The 17986-nt window shown below is 38.8% G+C and overlaps 1 protein-coding gene across 4 annotated transcripts in view; it reads left to right on the plus strand.

Annotated features, from left to right (window-relative positions):
- LOC131683083 (integrator complex subunit 3 homolog) overlaps positions 1-17986 on the plus strand; it is an 891455-nt gene that overhangs the window by 726931 nt on the left and 146538 nt on the right. The window contains exon 10 of one of the 4 annotated variants that reach the window (XM_058964903.1): positions 6907-7063. The exons of the other annotated variants lie outside the window; for them this stretch is intronic. Within the exon in view, the coding sequence (XP_058820886.1) occupies positions 6907-6936 (30 nt within the window). The 3' untranslated portion in view covers positions 6937-7063. Of the gene's footprint in view, positions 1-6906; positions 7064-17986 lie in introns of those variants that run through there. 4 annotated transcript variants of the gene reach the window in all.

Genomic DNA, 17986 nt, shown 5'->3' on the forward strand with positions numbered 1-17986 from the left:
CAACGTAGCAGAAAATAATGTGGTGCAATTTCACCATTTACGTCTTGCAGTACTGATTATGTTCAAAAACATTAGTCGAGCAGAATCATTCGCTTCCCAGAACAACATGAAACACGTCGTTGAATGTAATGACATTTTATACAGTATCAGATCGTATATAGATTGACAGAACTTGTTCCCAGGACTCCACAACGGCGTTCGTGTGGTGAGAATGCTTCCGACAAAACCTATTCCCTCTCACTTGACTTTCACATGCAAATCACCTCAAGGTGTTGAATATTCTTAACGAATACTAGTCACGTATCGACGAAAGATTTATACATGTCAATATTGTAATCAGCCGCTACACCACGGAAAACCTTGCACAGAGACTGCCTTAGGTAATTCCACTTGATACGACCAAAACCGGTATACAATCATCGTATGCTAAACCACAACCGGTTGGTAAACCAACGGCTGCGGATCAGGCATTAAAACATCGCACAATGGGAAAAAACGAAGAAAAAAATACATTTAAATCAGTAACTTTGAAAGACCTCATCGGAACATCATCACTTGTACCATTTTAGGAAGAATAAAATCTGAGAATTCAAATGGCTTTATTCTTACATTGGGAAAAATAAGGGAAGTTTGGGTTTTGGGGTATTTAAACCCCAAAATCACCTAATTTTTAATAAAAAAAACCTTATATCTCTGATCCACGCTGGAAATCGTACATGAATTGTACTGATTGTTACGTAAAAAACCTCAGGAAGCTAATGAAAGTATTTTCATCTTGGGTAGAATACGGGAAGTTGGGGATTTGGGATCTTTTAAATCAGAAATCTTATTGTATTAATAAATACCTGATTCGCTATTATTTACTAACGAAGTCGTATGTAAAATATCACCTTAATTGAAAAAAATCTCAGAAATTAACTGAGGTGGTTTGAGTTTACATATAAAACAGGCAATTAGGGTTTTGTGACACTTGAACCCCAAAATCTCCTATTTTTTATAAAACAGTTTACATCTCTGATTCACGCTGGAAATCATACATGAATTGTACCTAATATTACGTAAACAAATCTCAGAAAGTTAATAAAAGTGTTTTCATCTTGGGCAGAATACGGGAACTTGGGGTTTTGGGACATTTTGTCGTTCGTATTACAGTATTTCAACTATTCTTGATATTATCTAGACTATTCTTCAATAAATGTACATGCAATGCAATATTTTTAATATTGAAACACTCAGTAACTGATCCAGAAGTTGTTTCATTATTGGTGAAATACAGGAAGTTTGGGATTTGGGACCTTTTGATTCAGAAATCTTAATGTATCAATAAATACCTGAATCGCTATTATTTACTAACGAAATCGTATGTAAAATATCATCTATTATGAAAAAAATCAGTAAATTAACTGAGATGGTTTGAGTTTAAATATAAAACGGGAAGTTAGGGTTTTGTGGCACTTGAACCCCAAAAGCACCTATTTTTTATAAAACAGTTTACATCTCTGATTCACGCTGGAAATCATACATGAATTGTATCGATTATTACGTAAACAAACCTCAGGAAGCTAATAAAAGTATTTTCATCTTGGGCAGAATACGGGAAGTTAGGGTTTTGGGACATTTTGTCGTTCGTACTACAGTATTTCAACTATTCTTAGTATTATCTCGACTATTCTTCAATAAATGTATATGCAATGCAGTATTTTAAATGTCGAAACACTCAGAAACTGATCTAAAAATAGTTTCATTGTTGGTGAAATACAGGAAGTTTGGGATTTGGGACCTTTTGATTCAGAAATCATTTTGCTTAATAAATATCTGAATTGCTATAATTTGCTTATGAAGTCGTATGTAAAATATCATCTATAATGAAAGAAATCAGTAAATTAACTGAGGTAGTTTGATTTTGAATTTAAAACGGGAAGTTAAGGCTTCGTGACACTTGAGCTCCAAAATCACCATTTTTTTATAAAACAGTTTATTTCTCTGATTCACATGACTTTTACTAGCATAAGCATAAGCATAAGAGATCGCCCGTAGTTGCTACTCCGTTATTGACCAGAACCAAATTAGGTTGCAAAATGATCATTGGAACAACATGCTTGGGAATAACATGATGAGCCACATTGTACAATCTATTATGATTCCTGCATGCTGATCAATACCGACGCCGGCTACGTCCGAATGCAGATCTTCTGGGAAAGGAAGGAATGTTAGTCCGATACATGTTGCTACTATAGACCGAGGAATCCTCTGCATCTCCACATGTATCACGGGAAGGGGAGAGTTGTTAGTAAATGTGTCAGTAGCGTTATCATGTAATAATTGCTCTGGGCAGCCGGCTGCCGAGAATTTGGGAAATTTATCATTTGTTGTATTAATACGATTAGCAAAATGAGCACCTTAAACTCCGGATAGCCGTCTATAAGGAGCACTGCTTATATTTTTTAATAATATTCAATCACGCGACGAATTTGTTCGTGGTTTCTATCGTGTCGGTGCTGATTTTACCCGGCGATCGCTTGAATAAAATCCGGAATCTTATACAGAAGGTTCATCAGACTCTTCCATAGGTGTCGCGGAGTTAGTGGTTTGGAAGGGAATAGGGTCTAGGATTCGCTTCCAACCCCACACAGCCGACCGTGGGAGTATTGCCTAGAAAAGCTAATCTTATCTGCGTAATGGGCCGGCTCACTATTTATTGCGACATTATTTGGACTAATTTTGCTATTCCGTCTCTACGATATATTTATGGGTTACAAACTACCGAGTGATAACACATTATACAGACAAAGAGTTATGATAGTTCGAGATGTTATAAATCAACGAAAGCATTTCCTATTTTCCTTATTGGATTGTTTGTGAACACGTATACGAACGATTATATCGAACATTGAAGGGAAATCGTTAACCCGATGCACGGGCCTGTTACCAATAACGGTACTTGAAATTAGACTTGCATGATCACCAAAACAGATGCGGCGAACCTTCAGTACGCATCGACCCGCGATCATCGACACCAGTCAAATCAAAGTTCCATTGGAGCCAACCCCCGAACAACAATTCGTCTTTACGGTATTGTCTTCCCGGCCAGATCCGCTCGCACCCCCTTACTCTGCCACCACCGGCAGAAGGCCAACAGCACCCAGTCGTCGCCTGTCCAAGGACCAAATGTCACTCGCGTGGGGGCATGAGATAAAATTGAACGCTAACCAATGAACATGACAGAAAAACACTTATTCTTCGTGCGGACATAACTGAAGGTAATTGCCAACCGGTCCCCGATCCCTCTCGCGAATTGTCAATTCTCAAACATTATACATGATTGAAGTCATCATTCCACTCAAATAAGGCCATGTGTTTTCCCTAAGCACATTGAATGTTCTGTGGACCAGTTCCCCCGTTGGTAAAACAAACCCCAAACAAACATTGAAATTAGTTAGCTCAGTCCAAAGAAAAGTTAGCCGACCGGCGGATACGTGTTTTTTACAGTGCCATCACATCAACGAACGCCCAAAATTTACATGCGACAAAATATCTGCAATCCCGAATATAAAAGAATTAAAACCTTTACTCATTTGCAATAAAATAAGAAAGCAATAAAACAGTTGAATATCCAAGGCGGCTCATTTTCAAAGATAGCATCGCCGATGAAACACCCAATAAAAAATAGGTGACAAGGGACGCGGACGAAATTAACTGAGCACCGATCGGCTGGTTTGCCACCTATTTTTCAGGTGAAGAATTTTGGGGCGACACCTGGTAGTCGCTAGTTGCTGGTGAAACACTAATTATTTGAATATGTCAAATTTTCTTATCGCCGTATTTTTTCACTTTTCGGATCGAATTTTATTTTCTGAAAAACCGTTTTTCACTATTTTTAGAAAGTACACTGTGTTTCTAGATGTTTTCTGTGCACTTTTACTGTCCTTGCATCGGGAATCGACTGCCCGTAATGCGAGAAAAAGATTTTTTTTCATTTGCCGAAATTATATTTTCACAAACTGTCACACCTCGCGTCAGTCGAAAAATGCTTTTATAAACCACTTCACTTTGTATTATCGTTAAATTGAACCGTTATTCACACTTTCGATAACCAAAAGGCAGTAAACTGTGCCGTAAATGATTAAAATTAACCGACGCGAAGGGAGCGCTACGAGAGTCAACCGCTCGCGACGAAGATCTATTTCTCTGATTCACATGACTTTTACTGACTATTAAGTAAAAAAACCTGAATTGTAACTGATATTACGTAAAACAATTAGGAAGCGAATGGAAGTATTTTCATCTTGGGCACAATACGTGAAGTGGAGATTTTGGGACAATTTGCTGTTGATAGTATAGTATTCTTGCTATCATCTGGACTATTTAATGTGGGAACACTCAAGAACTGAACTAAAAATAGTTTAACAAATTCACAAATCTCATTGGTTTGCGCAATACTTCAATCTCTACCATCTGTTAAAAAAATTATATCTAAAATATTGCCCACAATGTAAAGAAATCTCAGTTGGACCAGGCGGGAGAATCGGTTGGTCGGTTTCTTCTACTCACAATTGAATTATGTAAAACTATATAATGGGAAAATAGTACATGTTATGGGATAGTTTAATTTTAAAAATAATATGAGAAGCTAGGTTTTCGAGACATTTTGCATCGACAGTCACTTAATTTTTTAAACATAAATTAAACTTATTCACGCTCTTTATCTTACATATGTTGTTTTATTTCTTACTTTGAAAATCTTAGGAATTTAATGAAATTATTTTTTCTCGGAAAAATAAGGGATGTCGGGGTTTAGAAAGATTTTGTCGTCGATATCACAGAAATTTGTTTATTAATTTGTTCGTGTAAATATCTCTGCTATTTGCTCAAGAATATAAATACAATGTAATATACTTTCCTTGGTTTATAATATCCCAAAACCCCTACTTCCCGTATTCTGCCCAAGATGAAAATACTTTTATTAGCTTCCTGAGGTTTGTTTACGTAATAATCGGTACAATTCATGTATGATTTCCAACGTGAAACAGAGATGTAAAAAATAGGTGATTTTGGGGTTCAAGTGTCACAAAACCCTAATTTCCTGTTTTATATTTAAACTCAAACAACCTCAGTTAATTTCTGAGATTTTTTTTTCAATTTAGGTGATATTTTACATACTACTTCGTTAGTAAATAATAGCGATTCAGGTGTTTATTAATACAATAAAATTTCTGAATCGAAAGGTCCCAAATCCCAAACTTCCTCTATTTCACCAATAATGAAACAACTTCTGGATCAGTTACTTAGTGTTTCAATAGTCGAGATAATACCAAGAATAGTTGAAATACTGTAATACGAACGACAAAATGTCCCAAAACCCCAACTTCCCGTATTCTGCTAAAGATGAAAACACTTTTATTAGCTTTCTGAGGTTTGTTTACGTAATATTAGGTACAATTCATGTATGATTTCCAGCGTGAGTCAGAGATGTAAACTGTTTTATAAAAAATAGGTGAATTTGGGGTTCAAGTGTCACAAACCCTAATTTCCTATTTTATATTTAAACTCAAACCACCTCAGTTAATTTCTGAGATTTTTTTTTCAATTAATGTGATATTTTACATACGACTTCGTTAGTAAAAAATAGCGATTCAGGAATTGATTAATACAATAAGATTTCTGATTTAAAAGATCCCAAATCCCCAACTTCCCGTATTCTGCCCAAGATGAAAATACTTTCATTAGCTTCCTGAGTTTTTTACGTAACAATCAGTACAATTCATGTACGATTTCCAGTGTGGATCAGAGATATAAGATTTTTTATTAAAAATTAGGTAATTTTGGGGTTTAAATATTCCAAAACCCAAACATCCCTTATTTTGCCCAATGTAAGAATAAAGCCATTTGAATTATCAGATTTTGTTCTTCCTGAAATGGTACAAGTGATGATGTTCCGATGAGGTGTTTCAAAGTTACTGATTTAATTGTATTTTTTCTTCGTTTTTTCCCATTGTGCATCGGCTCAACAACGATCGGGCCTAGTTATCCTCTAGGGAGAGATATGCGAAGACGCCATCTTGAGCCAGCTTATTGTCAACATTTTGAGCCAGTCGATCATTATTTGACTGCATTGGTGCAATATTTTTGGATAGTAATGTTATTTTTTTTATTTTTGTTGATAAACATTAGACAACAAATTATAAATAGGCGCTATTGTAAGTTGAACTTTCCTGACAAGAATAATGCTGTTCAATTAGGGTAACCAACCTATATCCAAAGGTAGGATTCCCGGCGGAATCGTCGGTAATACCTTCTATCTGATTTTTTCCAGATGGTTGCGTTGCTGGCAGTGTTGCTTTTGATTGATCTGAAGAGATGATTTTTTGTCCGAAAGCTACCGCATGGTATATTTTATGCATCTAATCTATCTTCTTGCTTACGTTGTTCGATAGGGTCAAGAATGGTTTTCTGCGGGAAATAGATCCATCATCAAAAGTTTGCTTTTTTGTTTTTCTTAAGCTCCTATAACTGCGTAACGTGCGAATACACAGGAACAGAGTTTTTCTTTGCAGTATTCTCTTCTTATTACATACATATTTACTGATTTTTGTTTGAATAATACTTGCGCTACATAGCCGCAAAGAATCCAGCAACGGGAACGCCGGAACTCGAAAAATTCAACCCATTTATCGCGTAATGCAGCATCCTTCGGGTACCGAAAAAAAACTTATTTCAGCTATTAGAGCGTAATTACAAGGCCGATTCGCACAAAATTTTCCAATGCACTTCATTTCTTATTTTTAAAATAAACGTTATGATAATAAAGTCACGCAAAACTTGGTTCGCAATAAGTGATGCTAGTTTTTTATCGCGATATTTACCGTTGCTTTTTTCCCTTTTTTTCTTCCACATATCTCTCCCTAGAGGATAACTAATCGGGCCCAGTACCACTAAACCAACTGTCATTACCAACATCGAACTAACAACGATTACAGTAAATGTTCCCAAACGAACAATCATAACCACCAAGAAGGAATCAAATACCGATGAAAAAGGATTTACAGTAGCGACCTGTAAGCACAAACAACAAATAAGGAAATCCAACGGTGAGCAACATGAATGCAGTACCGATGACAACACGGACGTAAACGAACACGCGAGAGAAAACGGACCGAATGACCCTCAAGGTGCGGCAGACAACACATCTAATATTTCACCACCAAGCAAGAAGATCTCAACACGCAGCAGTAAGGTGCGTTAACAAGACCCGACGAACTACAGCCTGTTCATCGGGTCTTGTTGGCGCATCTTTTTTTTTTTTTTTTTTTACATATTGTAAAAACACGAAAGGCTCAGTTGTGCTAACGTATTGAGCCGTGTCAAAAATATTTAAAATAAAAAATTCAGAGGGCTCGTAATGACATCTAAAGAGGGAAATGAGATGCAAGAACCGCTCCCAACAAAGCTGTCAAGCTGAACAAGAAAGCCTGCATTGAGGAGCTTTGCCACAATGCGAACGCGAATTCTGGAGGAGGCACCTACAGAGTTGACATAACAAAGATAAAAGACTCGGCTGCACCTCCTGAAAGGTCTTCGGAGAAGACGAAGGTCCCATTGAAAGATTTTTCCCACAACATGAACCAATTTTCACCGTACAGTGAGGAGGATGATCACAAAGAAGAAGCTCGATTTACCGACAAACAGCTGATCGAGATGGCGAAAGCCATAAAAGTGAAGCGATACATGAGAACCCGGATATGTTCAGAACAATCCGATAACTGGAAGCGACAGAAGATGATGTTGCTTCCGATGCCGGGAAAACATGGAGATCTTTCAGCGTAGTCAATATATCCCTTGGTACTGTTAGAGATAGTAATTCTGAACAAGCTAACCAAGTACGCAGACCATGAGAACGGTATGTCATGTAATTCGGCTTCCTCATAGGCAGGTCTACAGTGAATTCCATCCGAACGGTTGTGGGAGCTGTGGAGACAGCAGAGATAAGGATATCACTGTTTCGTGGTGGTTACCTTAGGCGTGAAGAATGCTTCATTAGTACTAGCTGGGAAGCAATCACCCATTCGCTGTACAGCACAAGTAACTCTGCAGGATATTCTAGAGCTACTTTCAGTACCGAACACTAATCTACGAGACAGACAAGGGAGAATGACAACTACAACTGACGTTTCTTGGCTCGATGCGGTGGAACGCAGTGTACGATGGACTATTGAAGCTTAACCTTTCCAAAGATTTTCGGTTTCGCGGATGATGTGGTATTCCAAGTAATCGGATAATTACTAGAACAGGTGGAGGCACTCATCGCGGAGACGATTGCCCACCATAAAACAGAGTTGGTGATGACTAGCAGCCGAAAGACAGCAACAGGCTAAAATCGCGGTCAGAGAATTTATCATAGACTTATTTTATTTTATTTTATTTTATTTATCATCTGACCTGGTTGGTCTTAATGAATGGGGAAAAGCCAATTTGAGTGAAACATTAACTATTCTCAAATTGGCATAAAAACCCCTTATCTTTTCAATTGAATACACAATCCAGAACTTAACAATAACAATAATAACTTAACAATAAAAATACAAGGAAAAAATGCAACAAAACAGGTTAATACTAAAAAGTAAAGAAAAAGTAAAAACGCTTTTAATCCACCTAACAGAGTGATGAGACATTTCTTATAACTCTTATCACTCTCTTCGGATATTATATCGTTTGAGAACATTTAGAACTTGATGCTTCGCGATGTTTTTGATAACACATACTACATGGAATAGTGGCAGGACTCAGAGAATCGCTCAAATCAGCATAGGACAACATCAGTGCTAGAAATCTCAAACCAAATCAATGGGAAAGCGAAAAAATGGCCCATAAAATAGACATACAGACGAATTATTGTTAATGCTCTGTTAATAAAATATCTGAATTGTGGTGGGAAAACTGAATTTTCCTAAAGGGGTTATATATTGTACTGAGCCAAAAAAATCGATTTTTTTTTAATCGATTTGAAGTTTATACTTTACTCAAATTTCCAATGCGACTGAGAACTAAGAAATCAACGCTTTTTCTTGAAAAGGGCGATACTAGCAGTGATACCATTCAAAGAAAATCAGCAGTGAATATTTCCAGACTTGGTTTTATTTCATATTTAAGAACCATTGTGTTTTTACATCCTAGATTGCATGATTCAGTGATCGAAACCCAAAACTTCATAAAGTATTTGAAATTATTAAATTAAAATTTGTTTTTGCTATTGAAATTGACAAAATGATAGTATCGCCCCTTTGGCGATTGTTTACTTTTTCGGTCCCACCTATCAGCATTGAAGTATCGCTCTTACGGTTTTTTACGATAACTACCGTTCTACACCACCGATTTCGTCCGGGTTTTTTCAATAGTGATCATTGTTACTATTTACAGCTGGTATCAGCATGATAATCCTAAAAAAAATACGAAAATAACAGCTTCGCCTCTAAACTGCTAGCAAAAAAAGTATCGCCCTGTTTGTTTGCATGGAGCGTGGAGGGCGAAACTTTAAATAAACAAACAAAAATGCAGTTTCGCCCGTTGTATTTTTTGCTGTAGTTTAAGAAAGCAATATCGTAGAATCAAAATTTTTAGGTTAATTTGTTGCGTTTCAAAGCCCTCATTCGCATGTATGAAAAAAGCCTTATGTTTACATTTGTAAGTATCGCCCTTTTCACAAAAAAACGTTGAAATGAAATCGCAGCTTCTGATATCACGCTATCTCTGAAGTGCATGCGTGCATAGTTCCAAATTTTACTTCGACATCGACTTTTTCTAAAGGTGACTTCCCAGTAGTATCCTTGATTTGAATTATTATCGCTAATCCTAATGCCAATGAACAAATAAAAACCTCTCGAAAACGAACCGTTTGGGAAAATCATCATCATTACTGGAATTTTCATTCTCACGAAACTTTTCGATAACCTTCCGTCACTTGCGTTAATGCACTGGGTGCACAGTGCTCTGAAAATCTAGCGAAATCGTCTTAGGGCACCAGCGGGTATAATTCAGAGCTGCGCGGCGAGTTAAATCTGTAAAGAATACTAAAAATTAATTTCTATTCCATAATTTTCAGTTCAGCAATTCGAGAGATCGTGCTCACCGTAAGCCATGAAAAATAGACTACGTTGTGAAGCGATGGTCACTATTTATTAAAAAATCACGGTTAAATAAAAAATAAAACTATTAAAAAATTTCAAATAGTTTATAATTTTCATAAACTTATTTGGAAAAATGTTTTAATATGCTTTCGTAATATTGTGTAGGAAAAAAGCTGAAAATTTCGATTTTTCTCTATCTGCAACATATAAACCCTTAAGTATACCAATTAACTGGTATACGAATTGGAATAGGTTCGCCAAATTTTGGAAGAAGTCTATAAAATAACCCCTTGAAAGCTACCTAAAACTTGTTGTAGTTCGATGCAATAAAAACCCATTTTTATCAATCTCATGGTGTATTTTAGGCTGACAAAATGGGGACATTGACTAAATCGGGCTATTTTTTTCTTTATAATAAACTGAAGCTGTTAAAATATTCTTCCCGTCCCTTGATGTAGTCTGATAACTATTTCTGATAACGATGAACTTTTTATTTTTGCATATTTCCATCTTCATGATAAGGAAAACATGCTCAAGAAAGGATTTACTCGAATTCAGTCTTGTTCGTCTGCTAGAGCCCAGCGAACATATGTTCATATTTGGCTGATAAAATCGGGGTTTCAATGTATTATAATAGATATTCAGCATTCGAAGAAGTTTCTTGTGAACGAGTGTAGAACGACTTTGTTTCTACTTACTTGAAGTCAGCGGCGTAGCCAGAAATTCGGTTTCGTGGGGGTTTGGTGAAAATCGATCATACTGTCCAAACGGCATAATTCCGAAACCGTAATTTTTGAAGTTTTAAATTATGCAGAATTATTTTTTCAGAAAATAGTAACAGAGTTCGTGTCTTTAGCGAATTTGTTGAGACTTTATTGTAGTCATGAATACTAACCTGAGAAAATTCACCATAAATACTTCTTGGACGATATACCGTCAAAATTGTTTTATCAGATGATGCGCTGTTTAACGTTTGTAAAACTCATCGAAGATACTAAACCTCCGAAATTGGCGGTTTCAAAATGCTGCTATCTTGACCTTAAATTACTGTTTTTAAACATTTGACCTATACATATAATTGGTCATATAACAAAATTTAAATGCTCATCAAAATCGATCAGGAACTGCTAGAGTCGAATGGAAATCGTCATTTTTCATAAATTTCTTTCTACATTCGGAAAGTGTTATCCTCGTTATTAATCATATTACGTTTTCGTCTCAACTCGACGCATTCCCAAAATAAAAACCTGTTTTAATCCACCTAGTGGTGCAATTGTGTTTATCTCTTTTGTCCAGACTACGATTCCATGGCTGGTTATGTTCAATACAATGGTGGAAATGAATATTACATGTTCAGTACGATTTGCACATACATACAATGGATCGACAGCCACGATCTTGAGATATTATGTGATACTGAAACATCACTTGAAACCAGCGGCGGATCATGAAGAAAGATCCGGGAGGTCCAGGTCCTGCCGAAATTTTTCAACTTGTTAAGAAATTTTTAACTAGTTTTAATTTTAAAGTAGCAACCCCTCACTGCATATTCCCCTCGGGCCGGTATGATTCACGATTTTTCGAGTGATTGCATAACCTTTCTATATGAGAAAGGCAAAAATGTACCAAAGTCCAAAAAAGTCAATTTTTGTCAAACATCTCAATGTTTCATGCATTTTGAAGTCATTTGGCATCAAAAATACAAATTTGATTTTTTTTCACATACACACACACATACACACACAGACATTTTCCGATCTCGAAGAACTGCGTCGATTGGCATATGACACTCGGCCCTCCGGGTCGGGATTAGATTGACGAATTTTAGAGTGAATGAGAAAGACAAAAACATTTTTAGCAAATGTTGAAAGTTATGCATTTTTTTGGTGAGCAGTTCTATGTTTCATAGACATTAAATCAATTTTAACTTCGCTTTCTATTAAATAAAGACCCTTATTACAGTACATCTCTATAAAAACGAGCTCAATTTGAAAATAAAACTGAGGATTATGATTGATTACAGAACTCTGGAATTTTCTATTGGAATGTTTTCATGCAGGAATTTGATATTGATGCTATTAGACAACTGTGAAATCAAGACCAATTGATCAGTTACATATCAGGAGGACCTCATTCCGACAATTTATCAAAAGTTCTCATGATGTTTACAACAACAGGTTATCAATCTACGGATCAGATAATTGCTATTGTAATATTGAATTAAATCAGTCTGCATCAATAAATTTTCAACTTCAACCCAATATTTTTTTGGGTGTGATGGGGGGCGGGGGTTGTATGGTGTTAAACCCCGAAACCTTCTCCTGGCTACGCTGTTGCTTGGAGTTATTTATTTCGCTTCTCATTTTCCGATATGTTTCAGATCGATCCGATGGTTATAAGTTAGAAAAATTGCAGTCAGAAGGTTCGCACAAATGAACATTTTTGCACTGATAAGTTATCAAGTTCCTTCCAGACAACTTGGAAGTGTTCGGTGATTATTTCTGGCGGTTGTAGATAGAAAAATGAAATACAAAATTCGTTTTATCGAAAAAATATTTGGCTTATTTCAATGGATTATTACTATACTACCCATGATTTTTTTTTTTTTTTATTATAAAATACGTTTATTTGTCAATTCTTGATTTGTTTCAAAGTTTTAACTTAACAGTACAAATTTTCAGCATTGGGTTTGAAAGTAAAAGTTCAAATTATCTACATCTACCCTATTTCCTTGATTTTTTTCAATGAACAAAATGTAACAATACAACAGTTTCAGTATCATTGTTTTCGTTGTTGTCTCAATTCGCTCTAGCGAAGGCCTTAGCAGTTCATCATATGGGATGCGCCGCGCTCCAGTCAGTATGCGTAGCTTTTGCTGAAACAGTGTGTAGGCATCACGCACTCGTATGCATTGAAAGTATCTGTGTTGTATGGTTTCGACTGGCTCTGCACAGTGAATACAGTTTTCTCCATCTGCTCGTCTCATGGTGTGTAGTAAACGCCTGTGCGGTACTTTTTGGTTTACCCACATATATAAGATACTGCGCTGATCAGGCAGTAGCCCACGGGAGGATATATTCCTCCATATTCGTCTCCAATTTGCCCCGGGGCTGGCAGCTACAACTTTAGCTCTGTCGGTACGTTCAATATATAACCGACTAATTTGATCGGCGGAGGGGTGTTGGCGAATTTGGAAGGGAAGGGTTGTAATATTGTCCATTATAATTTTTAGGCAAGGAAGAGAAGTTGCTTGGGGAGGATTCGCTTGGTTAAGGTAGGAATTATAGAAGGGAAGGGATTCGATCTCGTGTAGGTGGCGATTGATTAGCAGTGCTTTGCATTTTATCGCCGGTAGCTGCAGGTTTAAGCCGCCGTCATCCTTACTACGCGCCAGTTGTTGCATCGGTACCGTCGCACAAAAGCCGCGAAATAGATAAGAGCGCATGGTAGCAGTTAGCTTAGCCACGTGCGCTGTTTTTGGATGAAGGTTGGCTGCCATGTACCACATTTTGGATGATATGAAAGTATTCAACAACGTTACTTTTTGGTGTAAAACCAAACGACGCAACGAGTGAATCCAGACTAGTCGAGCAAAATTTGTCACGAGAATGTCCCAGTTTAAGGACACCATTAATGGGACTGAGTTCGCAAAAATCACACCGAGAATTTTTATGCTGCTTTCCGTACGAAGCCATGGCACTGTTATGGGATTCGTTGTCAGACCCACGTCAATTGCCGTTGTTTTTGCTTCATTCAGCCGGGCTCCTGAGACTTGTTCGAACCGCCTGAATAAAGCCCGCATTTCATTTAGCTGCTCTGCGTTGCTGACGATGGCACTGATGTCGTCCGCGTATGCGACGATCAGGTCTCCTCCACACACCTGTTCTAATCGTTTTAGTAGCGGGTGAAGTTGAATAATAAACAGATGCATAGCTAATGGGTCACCTTGACGGACCGATCGCTGTATAGGGAAGGGTGCGGAGAGGTGTCCGTTTATTAGCAGTCGAGACGAAGACGCTGCTGCTATATGAGAAAGCAACTCAACCAGAGCCGTGTTGAATCCCAGCGCACGCATGGTGTGGAACAGAAAATGGTGACTTACCCTATCGAATGCATGATCGAGGTCGAACGACACCAGTTTGCCTCTCCGCTTGTTTGTTTTCAGCTGAGCAATTCTATCTTTGAGTGCCAGGGTGGCCTGAAAGATGTTCCTGGTAGAGTTTGAGCACTTTTGCGAGTCAGTCAACAGATTGTGAGATCGAAGAACATTTTCGAGTCGTTGCTTCAGGATTCGAGAGAGTATTTTGTAGTCGCAGTTGATTAAGCTTATCGGCCTGTATGCACGCGCAGTATCCCCTGAACCGCGTTTCTTCACCAATACGATCACCCCATCAACGAACTGTGCCGGAAAATTGGATCGAATAGCCTCATTCATGATTAGGTTTAGCTCACGATGGATGACGTTAAATGTACGCAGATAAAATTCTTTCGGCAGTCCATCAGGACCAGGTGATTTTTTGGATGCACTGGTACGGATGGCAGACAAGATTTCAGCCGTCGTTATTTCGTCTATAGTGGCTTCGTTAGTAGCGTCATTTTCTGGGATGATTCTTTCGCACTGGAAGGGGCCGTCGTCTTCTTGTTGTTCCACTTCGCCACGCGCATACAGGCCGGTGAAGTATTCGACCATGTGATTCTGTATGGTGACCGAGTCATCAATGATTTCGTCTCTCTCGTTTCGTAGTCGCTCGATGGTTGTTCTTCGCCTCTCTCGCTCTCCCAGCTGGTAGGTTGAGATCGGCTCACCCGCCACGTACGTCTCGTTGATTCTGACGAACATCTCAGAGAAGCGCCGCTGGTGTGAAAGCATTTCTGCCTTCAGTCGGTTGATGGTGGTCAGCATTGACTGGTTGCTATGGTAGTTGTCGTATGCCTGGCGCAGTAAACCGTAAAGTCGCTGCTGCTCGCGATAGAAATTATCAAACGCAATTTTTGATTTCCATCGGAAGAAAGATTTAATTTTAGGTTTTGCACACGACAGCCACCATTCCATCCATGACGGAAAATTTCGACGCTGGCGAGTCCAATACTGCCACTGTATTTGAAGCTCGTCGATGTTTTCGTCGGTCAGGAGATGAGGACGGAGGGACCAGAAACCACGACCATGTGCTCTGTCGGGAAGAGGAAGGCAAATTCTCATAGTGACGGCTTTGTGATCCGAGAAACAGCAGACATGGGTCGCAATCGTTCTCAGCTGATCTCGAAGGGCTGCGTTCACGTATAGGCGATCGAGTCGGGAGGAAGAGTTGTGCGTGATGTGTGTGTATTCGATCTCGCGTGGTCGGAGCTGCTGCCATACATCATGAAGATGCAGCTGCTGAACGGTGGCTTGTAGAGCAGGACTAGAGTTGCTCCCCGTTGCGTCGCATGCCCGTAACACGCAGTTAAAATCGCCTCCTAGAATGGTGTGTGCGGTGTGGTGACGAAGATAGTAAGCGATCGTTGTGTTGAAAAACTGCTCTCGCTCGGCACGTTGAGCAGATCCCGACGGGGCATACACGTTACACAGCGTGATGTTGTTTACACGTAAGGCGAGTAATCTCCCATCCAGGCTCTTTTCTACGTGCGAGAATTTAATGTGTTCTTTAAGAGCAATTGCCGTTCCTCTCCTCGCATGATCGACGTTGCAGATAACGTTGTAGCCGGGTAAGGTGAGCTGTTCGTTTTCAACCTCCTGTAGGAATATGATGTCAAGATCCATCGAACGAGCGAAAGTGCGAAGGGCATTTAGTTTGGTTGTATTGGTGATCGTGTTGATGTTAATAGTTCCAATATTGCAGCTGATGTAGTCCTGAAGTTTGAGATGCTTGTGAGCTGTCTGTTTCGTTGCCATCAGTTTTGCGTTGTAGGCCGACGATGCCGAGTGGGTTTACGGTCGACGGTTGGTTGACTGTGGACGCAGCCGAAGTTTTCTGTTGAGTCGCTACTGGCGCGGCGGGGGGAGCCATTATATTTTTCTGCTGGGTAACTATAGACCGTGTCTCGATAGGTTCACGCGGTTGTACAAGTGGACCCGAGTCTCGTGCCAAGGGCTTCGACCCCGACGGTAGTTGTGTGTCGGCCAGCTTCGGCTTGTTCAGTTTTGCCGGTCCTTTTTGTTGGACTGACATTTTCGTGACATTTGCATACGATCGGTCGGCTGTCAATTTCTGCACGAGCAGTTTTTTGTTTTGCACACATGGGATGCCAATGTGTGCAAATTCGCGGCAGTGAAGGCAGGTTTGCCGCTGCCCCTTGTAACCAACCGCGGTATCCTCCCCCTGGATCGTCACGAGTGAAGGGATGTTCTTCCTCACCACCATCCGAGCAACACGAACACCAGTCTTCACGCCTTCGAAGGCACCGTAGCGATTATCCCACAGGAGGTCACGAACGTTGAGAACCTCACCATACTCGGCGAGGAAGACAGCGATTTGTTCACTGGTGATGTCTTCGGGAAGGTCGAATATTTGCACCTCCACAGCTCCGTCCTCCAAGGTTATCCGCAGTTTGTACGATTTGCCATCGAAAACGAACTCGTGTTTGCTATCGTGTTCTTCCACGATTTTCTCAGCCAGGGCAAGGCTGTTGACCTTTAAGAAGGTACATCCCAGCCTCCTGCTTGGCTGGATCTGAAGCACGTTTTCGCGCGTGTGACCGAGTTCTTTCCCAATGAACTTTAGGATCACATCATGGGAAAGGTGTTTTGGGAACTGTGAATAGTCCACGCGAAATGTATTTTCCCGCATCACAGAGAAACACACTCGCGTCGATTGCAAAAGCACTGTGCTTAGAAGCACCAATGAGAGTAGAAAAATAAACCGTATAGTATAGTTTGTGAGCAAACTTTCGATATTAACGCGTTCGAGATGTATCGACCGATCAGCACGGAAGCTTGCTGGTAACTATATGATCGCATATTTGTCCCGTTTTTTATGGGATTCCCTATCTTTATGGGACTGATTTGCGATCATGGGCAGTATATTGCACAATAAATAGGCGACAAAGAGTAATCCACAAACAACAAGCCATAAATTTTAAATTATTCAAAATAGATATTTGAAGTCTTCATTAAAGTTATTCGCAAAAGTAAGAGCTACAAATTTGCTGAAGGCATCATTTCGATATAATCACTTACAAGAAAATTTGTGAAAATATCTCACTCATAGGGGGATTAATCAGCAAAAGCACAATACCAAAAGAAAGGGCATATTACCTCCATTATATTCTCCGAAGATGCTATTCACCTAAAATAAGCTGTTTTGGCATTAATAATAGATTACATGTTTTTGGTCATATTTCTGGCAATGGGAAATGATAAAAATCTTTCGTCCGCATTTAATGTTAAATATCTCTTTTGATACTAGTCCGATTTCAACAATCTATAGCTTGTTCGAAAGGTATTCGTCAAAGTTGTATAAAAACATATAAATTGTTAATCTATATTGCGACTGAGAACTGAGAAATCAACGCTTTTTCTTGAAAAGGGCGATACTAGCAGTGATACCATTCAAAGAAAATCAACAGTGAATATTTCCAGACTTGGTTTTATTTCATATTTAAGAACCATTGTGTTTTTACATCCTAGATTGCATGATTCAGTGATCGAAACCCAAAACTTCATAAAGTATTTGAAATTATTAAATTAAAATTTGTTTTTGCTATTGAAATTGACAAAATGATAGTATCGCCCCTTTGGCGATTGTTTACTTTTTCGGTCCCACCTATCAGCATTGAAGTATCGCTCTTACGGTTTTTTACGATAACTACCGTTCTACACCACCGATTTCGTCCGGGTTTTTTCAATAGCGATCATTGTTACTATT

The sequence above is a fragment of the Topomyia yanbarensis genome, chromosome 2, assembly GCF_030247195.1.
Source record: "Topomyia yanbarensis strain Yona2022 chromosome 2, ASM3024719v1, whole genome shotgun sequence".
NCBI lineage: Eukaryota > Metazoa > Arthropoda > Insecta > Diptera > Culicidae > Topomyia > Topomyia yanbarensis.